Source organism: Paroedura picta, chromosome 5 (assembly GCF_049243985.1).
Source record: "Paroedura picta isolate Pp20150507F chromosome 5, Ppicta_v3.0, whole genome shotgun sequence".
Taxonomy (NCBI): Eukaryota; Metazoa; Chordata; class Lepidosauria; order Squamata; family Gekkonidae; genus Paroedura; species Paroedura picta.
The window spans coordinates 129,544,829-129,567,379 of record NC_135373.1 but is presented as its reverse complement, the minus strand read 5'-3'; the positions used below and the strand labels follow the sequence as shown (position 1 = coordinate 129,567,379).

General features: G+C 45.7%; 1 protein-coding gene across 18 annotated transcripts in view; it reads left to right on the top strand.

The window, feature by feature from the left end:
• The window catches only part of MICAL3 (microtubule associated monooxygenase, calponin and LIM domain containing 3), a 237,879-nt gene that overhangs the window by 142,504 nt on the left and 72,824 nt on the right, over positions 1-22,551 (top strand). For all 18 annotated transcript variants that reach the window (XM_077340661.1, XM_077340668.1, XM_077340665.1 and 15 more), the window contains 2 exons: positions 742-830; positions 2,603-2,690. In XM_077340661.1, the coding sequence (XP_077196776.1) occupies positions 742-830; positions 2,603-2,690 (177 nt within the window). The remainder of the gene's footprint in view (positions 1-741; positions 831-2,602; positions 2,691-22,551) is intronic.

Genomic DNA, 22,551 nt, shown 5'->3' with positions numbered 1-22,551 from the left:
GCTCTGACAGAACTCTAAGTCTCCAGATTAGAAGCTGCCAGTCTTAAACCAGTGTTTAAACCAGTGCATCTTTGGACTTGATTACCGCAATATGGTACCATGAAGCTGCCCTTGAAGTTTGTTTAAAAATCTCAGTGGCACACTGGAGATCGTGTTGCACCATATCCATGATTTCATTCATTTCATTTGCTGTTTCATAGAATCATGGAGTTGGAAGGGACCTCCAGGTTCATCTAGTCCAACCCCCTGCAGAATGCCGGAAACTCACTACTGCTCTGAGTTTGCCCTTGTGCTGTGATTTATGACTAGATATCACCTGGGTTTGGCCTTTGTACCCTGGCAGGCAATGGCCCCTTTAGAGTTAATGCTCGGCCTGTCCCTCCCTGCATTCATTCTTGCCTTTTCCACCAGCCCTTCTGCCAGATTTTCATGTGATACGGTCTTTGTTCCTCACACAGAGCCGCTTTGTTAGCGACCGATACCACGCAAGGTTCTCGGGGCTGTTCTGATGTCTGATTGGGTGTTGGTTGGAGAACTGTCAGGCACCCTGAGGAAGATGCATAATTTTCCTGGAAGGAAGGGACACACTTGATTTGAATTAAAACGCTTTGAAGTGCAATATCAGCAATAACAGAGTAGAGACACTGGAGACGGCCAAACATCTGCGGCATCTCACAGCGTTACCAAGTTTGTAGCTTTCAGGGTCTTCACTATCTTTTTTCTTCTTTGCTCTCTTTGTAGGGAAATTCTACTGCAAGCCTCACTACTGTTACAGACTTTCAGGTTATGCCCAGAGGAAGAGACCTGCAGTGGGCCCTTTGTCAGGAAAGGTAAGTTGCTGCTTAGGTTTTCCCTGGTACGGTTGCATCGATGCCTTACCTTGCGAAATGGTTGGGGAGTTGTTCTGAGATGGGGTGCAGTGCGGAAAGAGAGAGAATTTGCTTGAAGCGCATGTAGCTACAGGCATTTGAATCCAGTATGTGATGGGAGATTGTACTAAATCTTCATTGAGTTTCTGCCTCTTCCTTTCCGCTTGCATAGGACTTCTCGTTCAGTTTCTTTTCAAATAACAAAAGTAGAGTCCAAAAGCACCTTTAAGACCAACAAAGATTTATTCAAGGTGCGAGCTTTCGAGTGCAAGCACTCTTTGTTGGTCTTAAAGGTGCTCTTGGACTCTATTTCTGTTGTGCTACTTCAGACCAACACAGCTATCCACTGAATCTTCTTTTAAAACGATAATCATAAATTGCTGACATGTCCGAATGATCTCTTGCTAGTGCTGTCGTTGCAAAGCAGAATTGGAAACACGGTCCCTGTTATGACAGGATGAGCATTATTTTTCCTGTTGAAAGTTGAAAGACTAGGCAGTGATTCTGGTTTGGGGGGGGGCATCATAGGACCAAGCCCTCTGAAGATAGGTTGAGGGACTTGGGAATGTTCAACCTGGAGAAAAGGAGGTTGAGAGGGGACATGATAGCCCTCTTTAAGTATTTGAAAGGTTGTCACTTGGAGGAGGGCAGGATGCTGTTTCCGTTGGCTGCAGAGGAGAGGACACGCAGTAATGGGTTTAAACTACAAGTACAACGATATAGGCTAGATATCGGGAATAGAATTTCACAGTCAGAGTAGTTCAGCAGTGGAATAGGCTGCCTAAGGAGGTGGTGAGCTCCCCCTCACTGGCAGTCTTCAAGCAAAGGTTGGATGCACACTTTTCTTGGATGCTTTAGGATGCTTAGGGCTGATCCTGCGTTGAGCAGGGGGTTGGACTAGATGGCCTGTATGGCCCCTTCCAACTCTAGGATTCTATGATTCTATGATCATCTGGGGATGGAATTGGGGTCACTGTGGGTGGGCAGGCAGTTAATAATTTCCTGCATTCTGCAGAGGGTTGGACTGGATGAGTCCCTTCCAACTTATTTATTATTTAGAAGAAGATATCTATACTGCCCACCCTTGCGGTTCAGGGCAGATTCTACGAGGAGAAATGAGCTAGCTCAAGGGACGTTCTCTTATCTGTCCTTCTTTGCAGAAATACTTAGCATCTATGCTGTCAAGTCACATATGGCCTATGGCGACCATAGCAAAGCGCAGAGACAGTTTGCCATTGGCTTCCTCTGCAGAGCCTTCCTTGCGGACCTCTCACCCGGGTACTGGCCCAGCTTTACCTTCTGTGATCTGATGAGACGAGGCCGTACCATGCCTCCTTCCCTTTTGCAGAAACAGGTAGCTAGATAATGATGTCATGAGAACAGGTGTTGAGACGGAGAATCTTCCTGACTCTCTTGAGCCAACATGCAGCTGTGTTATCCTGAACCAGATCTTTGGTCCATCTAGGGCACTGCTGTCTACTTGGACCAGAAGTAGCTCTCCAGGGTCTCAAGCAGAGGTCCTTGGAACTCCTTTTAACTGGAGATGCCGAGGGCTGAACCTGGGACCTTCTGCATGCAAAGCAGAGGCTCTTCTGTTGAGCCACAGACTTTCCTCTGGATATTTTAGAAAAAGCGTCTTTCCTTGATTTTCAAAAAGTAAATGTAGGATCATGTACTTCCCGTCCATTGAAAAGGGTATGGTTTACCACCAGTGTTTTTTTTCCCCCCTCCAGGATAACAAAGGGACCCCGCAGGACATCATGGCCGCTGATGGTGCAGGGCGTGCAAACTCCATCTCCGCATCATCTGAGAGGACCCCAGGTAGCTCTGCTTCCTTGTTTGGAATGGTGGTGCACTACTCTGTCCGCCTCTTTGACAAAGTGAGGGTGGCGAGCCAACTCCTCCAAGGCAGAGCTTCCTCACTCGGACATCTCGTAGCCCAAAACCCTTTGGACTCCTTTTTCATGTGCCAGTTGATGGCTTTTGGGGTCCCCTTTCTCTATGTCCAGTCAGAGGTTCTCATGCAGATCCTGGGGGAATTTTTGTCGGCACTGGGATATTGACAAAGCCGTAGCGATGCTGTTAATACACTATAATGTCGTGGGAGTTTTGTCTGTGTGAGGGTGGGTGAAAAAAAAAATGTGTATGACCTGTGTTGTGAGTTTAGGGGTGTGACCCTTCCCCCCTCTAAACGGTTTTGGAACGGGTGGTGTTTTGAACGAGGCACCTAGGATTTGTTTGGGCTAGGTCCAAATAATTTAAAATCTCTGTAAAGTCTGCATTGTGGAGTTTGGAAAAATCTGTGACCTGTATTTCTGTGTTCGCCCGAACTCTGAACGCTCCATTCTCTGGTTCTTACTAACTCAATACCTGTATAGCAAAACATGAAAATTGCATTAACTGTAATGCTATGGATTCTATGGGGGTCTTTCATAGCTAAGGGGAGCCATTGCCTTTAATGCTATGGTAGCTTGGTGTTGGCATGCTGTGGTATTCTTTCAGCCAAAAGATGTGCTTCTCCTGCCAGTCATTTGGGGAACTGGGACTTTTGCACTGAGCTACATAATGCTGAGGGCATTCTCCTTAAACTTGATCGGGTTTTTTTTTTTTCCTTTCTTTTTTTCCTTTTTTGGTGGGGGAATCGGGTCAACGAGCTCTTGTTTGACCCAGCTTCTCCTTGACCAACTGGCCACTGAGAGTGAGTGGAACTTGAGAGAAAGTGTTCTGAAATATTGCAAGTCAGATTCCTTTAGATCGTTTTTTTTTTACCTGACAGGTAGCTCGTAGTGGTGCGTGGAGACAAAATCCCGCCTTCGGATTTTCAAACTATTATAAGTCATTCTAAATGTTGTGGGAAGTTACAACTGAAAGATTTTTAGAGAGATCCTCCCCCAATTTTTTTTTTAACTGAGCACGCTCAGTGGACTTGAACAGTTCCTGCATTCATGTGGATGGTGCCGCAGAATGGAGAGATCTCGTTTTGAGAAATGTTTTCTACGGAGCAAGCCTGCCTAACTTGGAATCACGGTTTTTTACGGCCTTCGGGCCGGCAAGTAAAGGAGCTTGTCTTGCAGCAATAGATGCTGGTGCGCTCTGATAGGACGGTCGCCTTCATTTGCCCTATTAGCTGCCTATTGGCAATTGGAGTGGCCGTGGCATTTGGCACTGCCTTGAATCTCTTCAACAGAGATGGCACCGGCTTGGTAAGAAATGGCTGCGTAGGTGTCGCTAAAAGCGCAGGTTACAGAACGCTTCTTGGTCTGAGCCTCCACATCTGTTGTTGTGGGTCCATCGAGGATACTTGTGTGAGGAGTAGCCAGCCAGCTTTTAATAGCAAATTTGGCCTTTGGTATGGTATGTTCCAGTTGATGGTTGCTACTTTACCTTGTTAACTTCAGGGTAGCTTGGCTTTACTAGCACTGACATGAGAACGTGGCCTATAACCCCCGTAAGCCACCTCTTGTTTTTGATCCTGTTCCCTGCTGGTCAGGGCAGGATATAAGACTTCTTCGATGTCGGGGCTCTTTGCGAAGTACAAAGATGACCTAAGTCCCTAGTGAGTAAAAAGGTCATGGGAAATGTGTGATATTCAGTGAGGAGACTGCTGGACACATCTTTACATATTTATAGAGGTAGGTCAAGACTCGAATATACCTTTTGGTTGTGCGTGCACGTGTGTGAAGTTCACCAGTATCTTTGTGTGTTTGTGTGTTCATATAGACGACTGTAGCAGTTTGCTGCAAGGTAAATTTTAGCAATAATTCAGTCCTGAATAAATCCTGCCCTTTGTAATATAGAAACTTTAGAAGACTATAAAGCCAGGGCTGGAAAAAAAAATATTTCAAACAACCAGGAGCTAGATATCAGGGAAGAAGGGATATTTGTGTGTGGTTGTGTGTGGGGTTTTTTTTAAGCAAATGGTTCTGTTCGGAGCGGAGAAGATGTTTGAATTCCTGTTCAAAGTGCCGAGGATCCCAAGCAGTCAGGAATCTGGAGTCTTTCTAGCCCTGTTCAAATAAACTAAATTCAGGCTTGCAAAGAATCATAATCCCAGCGAACAAACTCTTTGTTACCGGCTGTATCAGAAGTAAGATTCTCTCTAAACGGCTATCACATTCATGTAAGAGACTGGCATTTCCATCCATGTGCCAGAAGGAAGAAGAGGATTTCAAGAGAGATGCAGCTAGATGATATCTGGGGCAGCACAGAAATGCTGCCTGGGAGTTAATAGGAACCCCTCCTTCCCGCTGTCCTGTATTTGCAGCTAGCTACCTTTTCTAAGCTGCATCCTTGCGGAATGGCTAAACCACATCAGTGGGGAGTGGGGGTGGCATCTCTTACTCCATTTGCATGATTCGGGCAAACTTTCAGCTAGCATCTCCCCGGTGACCAGGGAATTGTACGCTGCCAGCCTTCCCTGCTTGTTAGCCCTCTTGCAGAGCCGTGGACATACAACATATTCCCCGTGAGGGCACTTTTGGGGCGAGACAGTATTTACGAACCCGTTTGGCATGTGCCGCTCTTGCCTAACAGGTGTGCAGTGAGTTTTATTTTGTGATCGACTGTGCAGCGTTAGGAGCAATCGGAGTTTTGCTCAGCGGTTGGGCATAGCAGGGGGTGGGGGTAGGCAGGCCACACGTTCCCTCGAAGGCTTTGTCCGTTTCCAAGGAGAGAGTGCGCAAACACGTCTGTGTGCGTGCGGCACATATCTGCGCATTGCGCATAGTTTTAAATGTTGCTGCTTATCCGGACAGGCTTCTTGCACCCTGTGTGTAGAATGCACCTCTCCCTTTCTGCTGGGGTCAAGCTGACATGCTGTTCTGCCTGCTTTCTCTGTGCTAAACCTGGGCATGCTTGTGGAAGAGTCTGTGATCTAAGCCAGGGGTAGTCAACCTGTGGTCCTCCAGATGTTCATGGACTGCAATCCCCATGAGCCCCTGCCAGCGTTAGCTGGCAGGGGCTCATGGGAATTGTAGTCCATGAACATCTGGAGGACCACAGGTTGACTACCCCTGATCTAAGCCTTTCCCTGCACTGTCTTCTGGGGATTTTGTGTGCCAAGCGCTTGCCTCCGTTTGCCTGTGTCACAATGCTGCTCCTGTTGTTGCCAATAAAAAAGGGCAGGGCGGCGGGGAGGGGAGGGAGAATCCTTTCTCTGGACTGCAAGTGAATATTCTGTAATCGTTGCTGACTTTTTGTATTTTTGAAATGTCATACCGTGTGTGCTTTTTTTCAATACATGTTTCGAAAACTCAAGTCCTGTTATTTTTTCCCTCCTGTTCTTTGTTCGAAATGTCTGTTCTTTAAAATATATCTGTTTTTGAATGTGCATCCATAGGTCTAGTTGGCTTGGAACAGTCTCTTTCTACCCTTATATAAGGATTTGTTGCTGTTTTTTTAGCTTCGCTAACGGCTCTTACGGAAAATATTAGATATGTCTAATTAGGTCCCTGAAATTGGGTGCCGTGAAACTGCACTTGCACCTGATAATTAGAAAAAATATATATATTTTTGCCCTTTGAGGAAAAGATTTAGAGACTTAAAACATGCCCTAAATTTTAAGCTGTTTCCACACTCTCTAGATAGGTGAAATTTGGCCCCAAACCTTCTTGGCGACTGTTCTGTAAGGCAGGGATAGTCAACCTGTGATCCTCCATATGTCCATGGACTACAATTCCCATGAGCCCCTGCCAGCAAACGCTGGCAGGGGCTCATGGGAATTGTAGTCCGTGGACATCTTGAGGACCACAGGTTGACGACCCTTGCTGTAAGCCATGAACATGGAACATTTTTATATCTAACGGTCACAAAGTCCACCTCATAATGTAGGCCTGCTTTCTAGCACAGAGTAAACAAAATCACATTTAGGATCATCTGTGAATTTCATTTTGAGGGTCGTGTAACGGGAGGCAAATTATTATTTTCTCATTTCTGTACTCTTTGGCAGTCTCTTGCTTCTGACATTAAAAGGGGGTGAAGAAAACGAAGCCGTATAAATTATGCAGCACTTGCAGTTCTCTGTGTGTTATAAAAAGAAAAATCTCATTAATTACTTGGGTACTTTTAGCGAGCTTAATGGAATTCTCGAAAACTGAAATGGAATTCCTGCAGACGTGCTGGTGAGTCTCGGGTGGAGCAGAATTACCTTCAGATGGAGGAGGGAGTCTGCACCTCTGCAATTAAGCATACACTGCCATGCATACATTCCATACCAGATGACAGCCGTTGAATTAGAGCAGCATAGCTACAATACATACTGTATGCGTGTAAATTCCATACTGGAGTACAGCCGTGGTATTGGAAGGATATAGTTGCAATACACTATGTGTAGTTACTGAAAAAGGGCTGCATAATTTCTTGGACATTTCCTATTTGAGAAAAGAAACTCCAGCAGCTGATATTCTGGAAAGTCCATGCTTTTTAATCCACACTGCATATACATTCTCAAAAGATCTCAGCAAGCTATGATCTGAGTATAAGGAATCTGGCTCTCTCTGGTTTGGCTTTCTTTTGTTTTCTTTTTGTAGTGTAATCTGTATATTAGGTATGTTGCCAAACCTGAGTATAGTTCTGCCAACTGCAAAATGTTCTCAGCTTGGGTTTGGATGAGTTTAATTCCTCGGATTAGCTCAGCTCTGCCACTGAAACCAGTGTCAGAATAACCACCTCTGGTTTAAGATGCAGTTGCTAGCCTTGAGCAGAATATCTGTGATCCTCCCATTCAGTCCAGTGACGTGCTGTTTTTTTTTGTCTGGTCACAAGCCATGTAAAATTCAGTTCCTAGAGTCCAGCATGTGCCACTCTGCAGTGAATTCTGCAAAGTGCAGCTTACACATGTGGAGAATAGTGGTACTTTGGTACTGGGTGGATTTATTTATTTATTTGATTTATATACCGCCTATCCCGGTAAATCGGCTCTGGGCAGTGCAAAACATAATTTATGCATAATACAGGTAATGGTCAGGTTTACCCATTGGTCGTTGGGCTCTGGGTAGATGATCAGTGCGGAAAGCAGAGGCAATTGGGTTCTGGGTGGACGATCAGATTCATCCACCAAGCATCCCACTGCCACTAAGGTTGCCAGTTCTGAGTTGGGAAATGAGAGTTTGGAGCTGGAGCTGGGAGTGGGCTGGATTTGGAGTGGGGAAGGGCTTGAATGGAACATGATGCTATGGAGACCGCCCTCAGAAGCAGCCATTTTCTCCAGGGGAACTGATCTCTGTTGCCTGGAGAGGAACTGTAAAATGGGGATTCCCAAGTCCTACCAGACCTACCAAATGACCATAGGTTTTCACATTTTTAAGCTACACTTCACTTGAATTAGCTGTAGAGTGGCACACCTTTGAGGGCCGTACAGTGCAGTTTTCTTCCTGCACTTAGACTTTGACCCTCTTCCGAGTGGCCCAGGCTCAGAACCTAAACAGGGTCAGCCCTACTTCGTGATTGGGTGGGAGACGGCCATGGAAGTCCAGAGTTGCTGTGCAGAAGCATTTGGCAAACAAGCTCTGTTCATCTCTTGACTTGAAAAATCTTCACGGGCCCCATAAATTGACTTGACCACCCCCATGTGACTTGACCACCCCCATGTGGATTTGCTTTCATGGCGCCATCAGGACAATGCTTGAAATGTTTAATTCTGACTTGAAACTTAGTTAAATGACTTGTCTTGCAACTGTGAGACGGGGGTCAATTAGCTGGGACAGATTTCTGCCAAATTATCGCAGGAAGACTTGCAGTTCAGTCAAAACAAGCATTGTGGATTGTGAGTAGACAAGAATTCATCTTCCTAATGTTTCTGAGAACCCTCCTTGACTTGGGGTAGATAATTAGTACTCCAGAATTACTTCTGATTACATGCAGAGAGAAACCCAACAAGGACTACAGCCTCAGCAAGATTTAAGATACCTTCATCTGCTAAAGCATAGCCAGGGGTGGCCAAACTGTGGCTCTCCAGATGTCTATGGACTACAATTCCCATGAGCCCCTCGGGGCTCATGGGAATTGTAGTCCATGGACATCGGGAGAGCCACAGTTTGGCTACCCCTGTCATAGACTATCCAAATGCACCTGATTGTTGACTGTTCCAGATGGAGGTATGACCTATGTAAGTGACGTGCCGTAAAGATTGGTATGTTTGTGAGCCGGACACTTAGACCACCAGCTGGTGTTGGCATAAAAACCCTCTCCGTGTGATAACAGCCATCCCTTATGGTGTGACACTTTCCAACACATTACAGCCCATGTGTGAAATGGCCACCGCACACACACATTTCTTAGCGGTTTGCGAGTGACTGCTGTAATGCATGCAACCTCCATTACAGTAAAAGGGAGGGGTGAAGGCCCTATACATCCGGAAGGCCAGAAAGGATGCATGTGAATGAGGATACCTGATTTAAGACAAAGTCTTGTGGAATCTTCAAAGGTGTACAAATCGTGGCATAAGCTGTTGTAAGCTAGAGGCTGCTTCATCAGATTCATGACTATATCTGTAGGTGGCAAATATGTAAGAGATGTACAGGGACCATTCATGGGAATCACAGTCTTTCCAAGTCTGTCGTGTTCAAGGAACCCATGACCATGACTAAGCTCTGATCAGATGGCCTCAGGCAGTCTGATGAATTCTAAATCAAGCCGTTTCACACTGAGGCCTCTGTTTAAAGTTCACTGTTTGGATCGTGGTAATTTTGGGCTCAGAGTATCTCAGCTTATTTAAAAGTTTTAAAAGTTTTGCCTGCAAACGTCACCTGTATGACTTGCATTTTGTTACCTTTTGACTCCATTGCTTACAACGTTTGTGCTCTGTGCTCTTGGATGTAGACATGCCTGCTGGTGGCACAACTCATGCGCCTGATGAAGTGAGATCTAGTCTACTTTTGAGCTCATGCCACAAATACATCTGTTAGGCTTTACGGTTCTCTAAGGACCCCTTGTGCGTTTTCTGTAACAGACTAACATGACTAGCCCTTCGCAATTTAAGACGGTATCCCTCCCCTGCAAAACATAAGGCGCAATCCTGTGCACACTTAACCAGCAAGTAAGCCCTATCAACCATGGTGGGGCTTCCTTCTGAGTAGCCATGCCTAGGATTGCACTGGTAAGTCTTTCAGAGTTTAGTTTGGAAGATGTCGTCAGAGACTGTTCCTAGACCATCACGTTCCCTTTCTTCAGAGTTCTCACCAGGGTTTTATGGTGGAATGAATGATGATGGGGTTGTCCACTAACAGCAAATTCTTGAAGGCAGAAAGAGTAAGACTGTGCTGTCTCAAGGGAATGTAGGGGATTCGCAAGGGGAAATGTAGTTTTTGACATTCTGCAATGTGAAAAATAGTTAAAATTTCTGCTTGGTTGAGTAAGAGGAGAAATGCCCTGGAACCCACCATGAAACCCTGTTGGGAGAACTTCAGTTCCTTTCTCTGATCTTTTCCCATCTTTGTGGACCTTATAGACTTGTCCAACCAAATGACCGTGATTCGCTTTATTATTTATATATGTGTGTACCTGCATTTCCTGAAGGACGATGCAAGTTACTCTGGGCATTTCCCCCAATTGTGTGCAGTGTTACTTTTGTGTGCCAGTAAAAATAAGTTGAACATCTAAGAAATGGGGGGGGGGGGTGGAATCAATTAACCGATGTCTGCTGCTTTGAAATCAATTGTTTAAGAATGGAATTCCCCCCTCCCCCCGCCTCAGGGAAGATTGGGGGAGACATGCTCAGAAGAGCTTTGCATCTCCAACTTGAGAATTATTTTATTTTTATTATTTTTGGTTTTTTTCTTATTTGCACTTATTGTAGTGATTGAGGTCTGTGCGCGCGTGTTTGTATTCTGTAACTCTGGAACTCGACTCGCTGTGAAAGCAATACTTTTTTGTGTGCAATGTTACCTCTCCTATTTAAAAGGGAATAAATTCCAAACAATCCTTAGGTTTCTGAGTTTTTCTTTTCTGTTCCCTTGTTTATCTCTGTTGGGTTGAGCCAGAGAGAGAGCGGGAGGGCAGAGGGAGGGCCTGAAGACTGCCCGAAGACAGATTCTCCAGCTGACCCATTAGGTTGAAATTAAGTGTTGGGAAAACAGAATTTAAGATTTGGCAGGACACTGCTTGGCTTGACAAAAATACACTGCTTGTGTTCCCAGTTCTGCAACAGAGCTCCAAAGGAACAGGAAACCTTTACAGCGCAGCCTGTGGGAACTTGATAAAAGGTTCACAGGAATTTGGTGCCATTTTCAAATCGATGTATGCAGTTCGGTCTTGGTCCTGTTCTCTTTGGCTCCCTGTGTCTTGTCCCTGTGTCCCAGTACTGTGTCTGAAAGTCCCTTATCTGTCCATTCCCTTGCCATTAACAGCATGCATCTACTCCTCTCCCTGGACTCAGTCGTCAACTGAAAGTTGTTTCCCAGACTGTTACCTCACACTTACCTGGCTAACGCTGTCAGAATGTTTGTGAATATTCTGTTGTATCACAGCTGCCCAGTTAGCATCTTATGGCAGGGGGTTGTAACAAAACAAGAGTTTGGGCTTATCTGTTGTGTATTTTTGTAAACTAGTTCCCAAGCTCTTATCACAGTCAAGCATTTTAAAAAAATTATTTTTTTAACGGGGGGGGGGGGACACACAAGGGGACAAAATTTGTGGTCAAACCTGAGAAAGAGGATGCGCAGGTTGGATTTTCAACAGCTTAAGTTCAGTAGGCACAGTGAATGGCTGTGGCCCCCATCTCAGGGATATCCCTGAGTACATCTTACTTTTTACCTTTAGCTCCCCCCCCCAAAAAAAAACAACCCACAAATTTGGAAGCAAAACATTACGTTGTTACATTGTGGACATGGTTGTGAGGCCCAAGCTCTCCCCTACACACACACACTGTTGAGCCAGCTGTGCTGGGAATGGCAGAATATAAATGTAATTCATAATAAATAATATTGAGTAGCCTAGATCTTTGCTAAGAACACTCCCTGACAAAGACATAGTAGGTGAACATGAGTTGCATCCTACAAAAACCCAGTCATTGCCTATTACTTCATGCATTAATTAGATAGGGTTGTATCAAATTTGGAGAGCTGGGTTTGATTCCCCACTTCTGCAGATGCAGCCAGATGGACCTTGAGCCAGTCATAGTTCTCTCAGAGCTCTCTCAGCCTTACCTACCTCACAAGGAGATTGTTGTGGGGAGAGGAAGGTACGGTAAGCCACCTGGAGACGTCTTCGGGTAGTAAAAAGTGGGGTACAAAAAGCAGTTCTCTTGGTAAAAAAATAGACATACACCCTCTTGCTGTTACAAGGTCTGAATGTAAAAATGTTAGCAAGATTTGAAACAAGCACAAATCTAAATTAATGATTTCTAAACCCATGTAATTTTTAAAATCTAAAGGTATGCACATTAAAAAAATAGGATGGGTAATTTTTTAATGGGCATGGTTTTTGGTATGCTGAAATTTGGGGGGTGGTTTGATACCCTTTATGTAACTTTTGGGGGGCTGAGTTTTTGGTTTAGGAAATTTAGCACCCAATAATTATGTCTCCAACCTCCCTGCCCCCAAAATGAAATTAAAAAGAAAAATGTTGGTTCCCTCCCCCAAAACAGCGGGAGCAGGTGGGAAGGAGAGGAAGTGTACCTGTTAATCAGCAGTTCAGTAGCACATATGCCCTTAAACATTTTAAGGGCCATTCTTTTTTATGACTTCAGTGTTCAAAATAATGTGCAGTAGACCTGGCCTGCAGACTGTGAAGATGTGGTCTACTGCCCATTGAATAAGATAGCTTGTTCTGATTGATAGGGACGTTGTTTCCAGTGGTGGTCTCTAAATCAGGGGTAGTCAACCTGTGGTCCTGCAGATGTTCATGGACTACAATTCCCATGAGCCCCTGCCAGCATTTCTGGCAGGGGCTCATAGGAATTGTAGTCCATGAACATCTGGAGAACCCCAGATTGACTACCCCTGCTCTAGATCAAGAGGCCAAGTCTACTGCCCAAGGATACCTATATGTAATGTAGCCCACCCAACACTGGTTCTTTTTGTCCCTCTTTGTGCCTGCCGCCTGCCAGGAGGGCAGGGGAGGCTCACAGCCAGGCTAATTGCCGTTGTAAGAATGGGAAATAATGTCCCATTAAACTTTGAAGGGCTATTGTTTACATTGGGTGGTAGACCTAGACTTCAGATTCCAGAGACCAGGTCTACTGCTTATTGACAATGAGAGGCAATAGACCTGGCCTCCAGAAACCAGCTTGCCTAACCATCAGCTGTCTCTGAGTGCCTATTGTACCTTTAAATCTGGAGTTTAGGGTCCAGGTCTGCTTCTAAAAAACAATTGCCCTTTAAATTTTAAAGGGCTGCTACAAAGTCAAGGGGCGGTTTGTTGGGGCGCTTCCACTCTCTCTCTTTCCTTCTCCAGCACCTCCCCAGACTGCTGAAATCTCAAGTGATAAATTATTGTTACTCCCTCAATTTCAGGAGGGCTAGGGTCATTTCAGATCTCTCCAAGCCACCCTAAAATGGCTGATTTGGGGTTTGACTTCTGCTTGAGTGTATCCAAAGGCATGCCCCTCTATCTTTCCTTGATGCAAGAGCAGCCTGCAGAAGCAACATTCTCGTCCACGGCTGTCTAATGAGGCTGTGCACATCAGCGTGCGCATGAACTACTATCCTGCTCATGGTGTGTTATGGCCTTGATACCTGAAGCTGTCTCCCTCTGTGGTGATTTTCTCATGATTCTCCCATGGCAAGGCTGCCAGATTAAGAATCATAGAATCATAGAGTTGGAAGGGGCCGTACAGGCCATCTAGTCCCACCCCCTGCTCAACGCAGGATCAGCCCTAAGCATCCTAAAGCATCCAAGAAAAGTGTGCATCCAACCTTTGCTTGAAGACTGCCAGTGAGGGGGAGCTCACCACCTCCTTAGGCAGCTTATTCCACTGCTGAACTACTCTGTTTGTCACGAACATGTTTCGGCAGTGGCCTGCGTTGCAAATTGCTGCTCTGTAAATATTTTTCAGATTTGAGACAAATGCATAGCCTTTGAATGCTAGCGTACCTTGAAGGAATTTAAAAGAAACACATAGAGAGGTTTGGTTTTATGTACATACACAATAAAGGGCACTTGAAAACGAAGCTAGCATTGAATTCCCCAAAAACTTAGTTCTAGGAAGGATTTACTATCATGGAGCCCTGATGCTTACAGTGTGAAAGCAGAATAAGGAATGGCACATGAGGAATGGCAGCCATTAAATAAATAGCCATCTTGCACCCGATGCTATAAAAGCCAAAAATAAAACCAGAAACCTTCCTCCGTCTGATCTAATTACTCAGTTGTTGAAGATGAGCGTGCTCTGTAAATGCTCTGTAAATCACCGAGGTAGAAACATGTTTTTGGTGAGTGGTTCTTTTGTCCAAAGACTTATACAATAGTTGATGGCCCAGCTACAGCAGAAGAGCTCTGTTGAGCTAGTATGAGACGTTAGAAGCTGAAAATCCTTGTAAGAGGGCTGTAAGTAGTGCAGATAAATGGTTAGAAAGCCGGATTAAGACAAAGAAGACCCGAGTTCTAATCTCTTCTTCACCATGAAGCTCACTGGATGATCTTAGGCCAGTTAGATCCTCCTCTGTGCCTAAAGGAATCTCAAAATGGGTTACAATTGCCTTCCTTTCCTCTCCCCACAACAGACCCCCTGGGAGGTAGGTGAGGCTGAGAGAGCTCTGACAGGACTGCTCTGTGAGAACAGCCCTAACATGACTGTGACTAGCCCAAGGTCACCGAGATAGCTGCATGTGGAGGAGCAGGGAATCAAACCCGGCTCTCAAGATTAGAACTACAGCTAGCACCTAGGAGTCTGCAAGTTTACAGAGACGGGCAGAACAGGAAGAGCACTGTTCAGTCATAGAAACATAGAGTTGGAAGGGATCTCCAGGTTCATCTGCAGGAACTTACAACCACCTGTCTACCCACAATGACCCCAATTTCATGCCCGAGTGATTCCCCCCCCCTCCCTTAGGTGACCACTCATAGCTGTCATGGCATTCCGAGCCTGCACTGTTTCCGTGGCAATCAAAATACGAAATGTGAGAGGGCAATGCCCCCATAGGGCAAGCTGTGTGCCCTCCACCCCGTGGAAGTTCAAAAGAAGAAAGCTACGTAGGCAGAAGTTAGACAACCAGGATAAAGGTTCTTCCTATGGAATGAACCATATGCAGGACAGGGCATGAGGTAGGGGAACACAATGAATCAGAAGGTGGGACATTCCCAACTGTTGTGATACGCAGATTTCTGAAACACAAAATTAGAATTCTCAACTGCCAGCCAGCCTGAATCACCTCTATAGATCACCTTTTTGTTCTTTGGTTTCTTATATCTTTTTCTCGTGCTCAACATCGGCACTTCGAAATATCAAAATTAAATAGTCAATAAGGTAGCAGGAACCACACCTGCGCGGGTGCATACACAATTCAAGACACTGGTGAATGTGAAATTGCTATGCGCATGACCCTTCTCCCACAGCTGCTGAGACATCATAATTCCATCAGAAATATCCACCTTCTGATCTTGCTCTCAGCTGGGGGATGGGGGGGGGGGCTTACGATGAAAGGGGAACTTCTATCGAGTGCTTCAAAATCTTGATGCCGGCCAACCAGAGCCCAAGAACTCATTTCTGTGTCCTTGGTTCAAATTCATGCCACTTTGTACCCCAAATACACAAGCAGCTCATTGCATTGGGAAACTGTTCAGACATGCAGTCCAAAAAAGGATTCATCGTATCGACATTGAGCCTGATTAAGGCCTGCTGCTGCCTTCCACTACAATTTAGTGTAGCAGTTGAGAGCAGCAGCTTCTAATCTCAGGTCCTTCACATGCAGCCAGCTGGGTGACCTTGGGCTACCAGCAGAAGCTCTTCTAGCATACTTGAAGTAATCAAATTGCACATTGGGCCTGTGCAGAGGCCTGTCTTTGTTGAGTCGGGATCCATGTCTCATGGGCTTCCTAGTCCCACAGAGTGGAGCCGTCCTTGCAGACATGTGTATGATGAACACAGACTCAGCACATGAAGTACAATAAAGGCTTTGGATGAATCAAAAGTTCAGATGCAGCTTGCCCTTTACGATCCTGATCTCTGCCCTCCCTCCGTACTATGGTTGTCAAACTCCAGATGTTGCCCAGTGGTCTCCTGGAATTACAACAGATAACTTGGCCACAGAGAATAGGCACCCCTGGAGACTGTTTTCTTTGGGAGGAAGGGAGGAGGAGGAGGAGGAGGAGGAGGAGAGCTTGTTTTTATACCCTGCTTTTCACCGCCCAAAGGAATCTCAAAGCGGCTTACATTCGCCTTCCCTTCCTCTCCCCACAACAGACACCCTGTGAGGTAGGTGGGGCTGAGAAAGCCCCTGTTCTTACTGCTCTGTGAGAACTGCACTATAAGGGCTGTGACGAGCCCAAGGTCACCCAACTGGCTGCATGTGGAGGAGGAATCAAATCCGACTCACCGGATTAGAAGCTGCCGGTCTTAACGACTACACCATTCTGGCTCTCAGGTGGTCTCTGACATCATTATACATCACTGCGGTTCCGCCTCTTCTTAAACCCCACCTCCACAGGCTGCACCCCCAAGCCTGCAGAATTTCCCCATCGGGAGTTGGCAAGCCTGTTCCTTTCCCATTCCTTTACCCTTCGTGAAAGTGTCATGAATCATACTTTTGCGATCCTCTTCCTGAATTATTCTGCGCCTTCCCATCTCTTTGGGCCCTAACATTCCTTCATATAGTACTTCATCGCGTTCCCCCCTTAATAGGCCTTTGATTTATTTTTCATGTCGTGAGATGGCAAAGCTGGCCTTTGTTTATTTTTGTGAAATTCCAGAACATCATCTACATTTCTGCCCACGGCATAAAGTTTTAAAATCTGTGGAATTGTGTCGATGGACATTTCACGGGGCTGCTCAAAAGTACAAGGAGTTCTTGACTTCTCTTCGGCCTTTGAAAGATCTGCCCTAATTGTTCTAGTTGGTGAAGTGGATTGGAAGCTTCCATAACACTTCTGGTGTAAATGCAGCCGGCGATGGTTTTCTTTGGCAGTTCCCCAGACCTGTGAAGTTGAGTTTGGTGCCTACTGAAACCCATGGGGTAGGGTTGTGTATGGCAGCGTCCGATTCAGCCGTCGGCCTGGAACGGACGATTCGGACGCCGCTGCACACGACCCTAGTAGACAGCTGAAAACATTCATGACTGCTTTATATGGAATCAGCCCATTGTCCCTTTTTAAGTCATCTCAAAGCAATCCTGCCTGGCTTCTTCAAGGTCTTGACTAGAGATGTTCCCAGACATGCTACCGGAGATACAACCTGGGATTTGGTTCATGCAAGACCTGACTCTTGAACTACCACGTCTCCTGGCTTGGCTACAATCTTATTTTTTTTCAGGCTAGACGTAGATGGCTCCGTAACTGGCAAGGCAATTTGCCCTTTCTACTTTGAACTCCTCAGAACCCCGCTAAATTTCCATCCCCCTTGTGTCACTTGGCTCATCATAGAAGGGAGTTGATAAATGCATAAGCAACTCATAGTGCTACTAGGGGCCAAGCCCATTGCATTCAGGAATATAACGGGAGCTAGATTGGAGGGGTGGGGGGGAAGAACTCTGGGGATGGCCTTGCCCTCCCCCCCAGGACCTGGAAAGGCTGCAGGCAGCTGTTAGGGAACTCACCAGCAGGGGCAGCTCTCATGTGGCAGGGATCTGCAGCCTCCGAGCCTCACAGGGAAGTGGAAGGAGGAGGGAGTGGTCAGGGGTGGGAGACAGAAGGCGATTGGCTGGCCACTGGACAGACAGCTACCCTGAGTGGGTGTTAAATGAGTCATAAGACACGGTCCTCCTCCAAGGCCTTATCAGAAAGATATAGTGGTACAGATTTTGAGAGGCAGGAGGAGTCAACGTATTTAATTTGTGAGTATAGCCAGCAATGATACTCCAAGGGGTAAAAGTATATTTAGAATCATAGAGTTGGAAGGGACCTCCAGGGTCATCTAGTCCAACCCCCTGCACAATGCAGCAAAGCACAACTACCTGCCCACCACAGTGAACCCAATTTAAGGCAGTTGAAGTTCTCCTCGCCCCACCAGAACTTTCTCATGCACTTTTCCATGAAGTCGCTTAATTTTGAACCAGACTGTAGGCATTCCACACACTTCTCATGCAGATGGCGAAATAAAGCTGTTTTAACACTGAATTGAACGCCCTGAACGCCTTGGCTTCCATGTGAAACAAAGCGAGATGCATTTTAAATGAATGGCAATTCAGAAGTGTGTGTAGTCAAGAATTTATCATGATGTTGATGGGTGGAACCTTGGCATTTCTCATAGTCCAAGCCAGGGGTAGTCAAACTGCAGCCCTCCAGATGTCCATGGACTGCAATTCCCATGAGCCCCTGCCAGCGAACGCTGGCAGGGGCTCATGGGAATTGCAGTCCACGGACATCTGGAGGGCTGCAGTTTGACTATCCCTGGTCCAAGCTCTGCAAGAGGAGCTACCATGTACAGATGGAACTAGCAAAGGGCTGTGTAAATATCTATTCAGCCAGCCCTGACCCACAAACCTTGATGCCAGCAAACTTTCCTACCCCACACTAGAGAGGTAATTTCACCAGACGTAGCCATCCAGGTACAGATCCCTAACTTGATAAAGCACAGTTGAAGCGGGGAGAGGTGTCGATCAAGGAGTCAATCAAGGAAATTTGAGTCCAGTGGCACCTTTAAGACCAACAAAGATTTATTCAGGACGTGAGCTTTCGTGTGCATGCACACTTCCTCAGTCAATGGAGCGAGGATCGTAAGAGTACAGTAATAAGGGGAAAGAAAAACAGTAGCAAATGAGTAAACAGCATCATAAGTCCAAATATGCAGTTTGAGAATTCTTTGCTAGAAAGCAAATTGGTCCCTTGGGTTCAATTGTTGTTCACAGAACATTGGAGCAATATTGGCTGAGGGATTGCGCATGCACACGAAAGCTCATGCCTTTAATTGGACTCAAATTTTTGTTGTGCTGCTTCAGACCGACACTGTTGTCTAGTTGAAAGAGTCACCACGGCATCTTCCCACAACAAACACATCGCAGAAAAGGAGATTATCTTGGAACTGTCACACACAAGGGAAAGAGCCGAAAAGCGTGACCATTGCAGTGCTGTAATCTCGACCCTGACATTCTTTTTATCGAGAAGTTGGCGCTCTGAAAGTCTGGAATAAGTAACACCTCCTCCCCCAAACCTTGTTAGCTTTCATAAAACAGCCTGCCCACTTGGAGGAAAACAGCATGTTTCGGGTCATCTGTGTACTGTTTGCAGGCCAAGGGTTCCTAAAATTCAAAACGGTTGAGTTAAGGACTAGAACATGTTCCTATTTAAGGATGTTTAGTTCTTAGCACTAGATTTTTTCGATCACCCTATTTAGCCTCTTCCTCCGTAACCTAGTCGCTGCAGCAGGACTCTAAGGACTCTTGAAAACATGCAGTATTCTGGTGCAGAATTAATGTTCAGCTTTTGTAATAAGGACTGAAATGGACTTAGAGGTTCCCTTGGAGGACAGAGAGTGAAATGACAACCACAAGAACTGTTTCTTATACTTTTCTAAGCGTTTGGAAGTCTTTTTGTGTGTGTCCTCACAGCAGTCTTTTAAGGAGATCACTGTTGTACCCATTTTATAGACAGGGGAACCTGAAGCTGAGAGGATGTTGCCCATAGTCAGAAAAGGGAGTCTGGTATTTGTGGAAGAAGACGGAAAAGCCCTTTTCTCTATCTTAACAAATCCCAAAGCAGCTTACAACCATCCATCATGAACCCCCTGAGAAAGCGCGGGGTATAAATAGTAGAATTAAATGGAGGCTGCAACAGAGAAATCAGAAGGCAATTGAGAGAAAACTCTTAAGGAGGTGTCATTGGCAACAGAAAATTCATGCCTTAATATTCTCCCGTAATATTCTCCCATTCGGTCAGGAGGCGAATTTCCTCCAGGCCAGATTGGCCAGGGATTCTGGAGGTTTTTTTTGGGGGGGGGGGCATCATCAGGGCATAGAATTGGGGTCACTGTGGGTGGACAAGTAGTTGTGAATTTCCTGCTTTCTGCAGTGGATTGGACTAGATGACCCTGGGGGTCCGTTCCAACTCTGTGATTCTGTGATTCATCACAATGTATGGGTGAGGAAGCTGGACAATGAAGAAAGCCAACAGGAAGACATCGGTTCATTTGAAACGTGGCATTGGAGGAGACTTTTACGGATCCTGTCGTCCGCCAAAAAGACATATCAGTGTCTTCCAGAGCAAACCAAGCCTGAACAATTCCTAGAAGTTGTTGTTGTTAGGTGCGAAGTCATGTCCGATCCATCACGACCCCATGGACAATGATCCTCCAGGCTTTCCTGCCCTCTCCCTGGAAGTAGAAATGGCTAAACTGAAGTTGTTGTACTTTGGCCACATTATGGGAAATCAAGAGTCACTGGAAAAGTCAAGTCGAAGGCAGTAGGAAAAGAGGAAGATCCAACATGAGATGGACTGACCGAAGGAAGCTACAGCCCTCAGCTTACAAGACCGTCGGAGCAAGGCAGTTAGTGACATGATATCTGGGAGGTCCTTAATTCATACAGTTGCCGTAGGTCTGTAGCAACTTGATAGCACTTAACACAGGTGCAGGATGTCTTATACTGGATTTAGACCACTGGTTTGTTTCGCCTGGTTGTTAATGTCATTGACAGCAGATCTCCCAAATCTTGAGCAGGGAGGTCTTTTCCCCACCCCATTTCCAGAGATGCTGGGACACCTCCAAATGCAATGTGTATGCTCATCAGATAAGTCTCGACCCCTTCCCTGATGTACAATGTTTTTAAAAATGCAAAGGTTCTGGTTGTTTTTCAATATAATGGAATGCTATCAAGCAGCCTTTCCCTTCTGTAAGTCACAGGGGTAGCCAAATTGCGTCCCTCCAGATGTCCATGGACTACAATTCCCATGAGCCCCTGCCAGTGAATTCATGGGAATTGTAGTCCATGGAAATCTGGAAGGACGCAGTTTGGCTACCCCTGGTAGCATATTCTCCCACCTCTGAACAGAGCAGAGGGGGAAGGAAGAAAAATGTATGAAAGAAAACCACAAGAAATAAAACTGAAAAATTTGGTAAGGGAGAGGTGAACCTTATCCAGACAGCCAGTCTTAGATCAATCCTTAACTGAGCATGTCTTATTTTTTCCAGCCACAATTTATGTTTTTAATCTCTGCTTGAAATCTAAAATGAATGCAATTCTGAAGCCTGGATAAATGACCATAAATGTCTGTTACAATCATGGAGGCTTACTGAATAAGACCTGTCTTTAAAGTGGGGTTAAATCCCAGCATTATTTTAAAAGGAGGGGAAGAAATACTCCAGCAAATGCATATTCTGCTAACACTGCCTTTATTCCTGCTTGAAACAAGAGGTCTTAATTGCCACTGCATTGTTATTCTTCTGCTCTGAGGGCCCAGGCTGAGATTACAGCCATTAACAAAAGTGCTTCTTAATTCCTGCCTCACATCTTCAGGGCCTTCCTGTGCCTTTTAAAGGAACTCTTGAGTGTTTTATTGTTAGAATGAGCCAGAATAATAAGGAAAACCAAGAGGGGCCTCTTAAAACCCGGATGCTGCTAGGCATTTGAACTCGGTTACTCTGTAGTCTTTAAAAAACAGAAGTAGGTAAATCTTCATTGTTCTTTATCCTTTTGGTGAGTTTTCTGTTATCCAAGGTTCATTTTGTCTTTGCTATCAGCCCAGGACAGAGAGCATCATTACGGGCCAGTTCTCCCCTGATAGACCTTGTTTCACAGACGACAAAATCAGCTATGGCCTGAGTGCCTCTCCATCCTTTTTTAGATTTCATGCTCCAATTCAGTTTCCCAGGGTGTCGTACAAAAAGCAGAAATGTGTTAGCGGTGCAAAACGAGGCAAAGTTTTGTTGCCATGGCCAAGAATACCCATTCTCGGTTGCTCCCATCCAGCAACTGAAGCAAGGTCTCTTGACGATCGCTCAAGGGTATGGGTGGGTTCATCTGGGCGAAAGCGCTCCTTAAGGCAGGGGTAGTCAACCCGTGGTCCTCCAGATGTTCATGGACTACAATTCCCATGAGCCCCTGCCTGCAAACAGGGATTGTAGTCCATGAACATCTGGAGGACCACAGGTTGACTACCCCTGCCTTAAGGTATGTTGATCCCACACTGTACAGGGCTATAAGATTAAGCATAATGCATGGAATTGAGCCCAGAAGCAATTGGAAGCCTTTGTAGCTGGAAGAAGCAATATGGCCCCTACCACCCAATCCAGGTGGCATTGTGGTCATAACATTCTATACGGACTGTAGCTTCTGGACAGTCTTCAGGGGCAGCCTGACATAAAACACATTGGAATAATATAATTTAGTTGTTACCATGACACGCCCCATAGTGGCAAGATCTTTTCTGTGCAGGAAGAGCCACAACTGGGTGCAGAGGAGAGGACACACAGTGATGGGTTTAAACTACAAGTACAATGATATAGGCTAGATATCAGGGGGGGGAAATTTCACAGTCAGAGTAGTCCAGCAGTGGAATAGGCTGCCTAAGGAGGTGGTGAGCTCCCCCTCACTGGCAGTTTTCAAGCAAAGTTGGATACACACTTTTCTTGGATGCTTTAGGATGCTTAGGGCTGATCCTG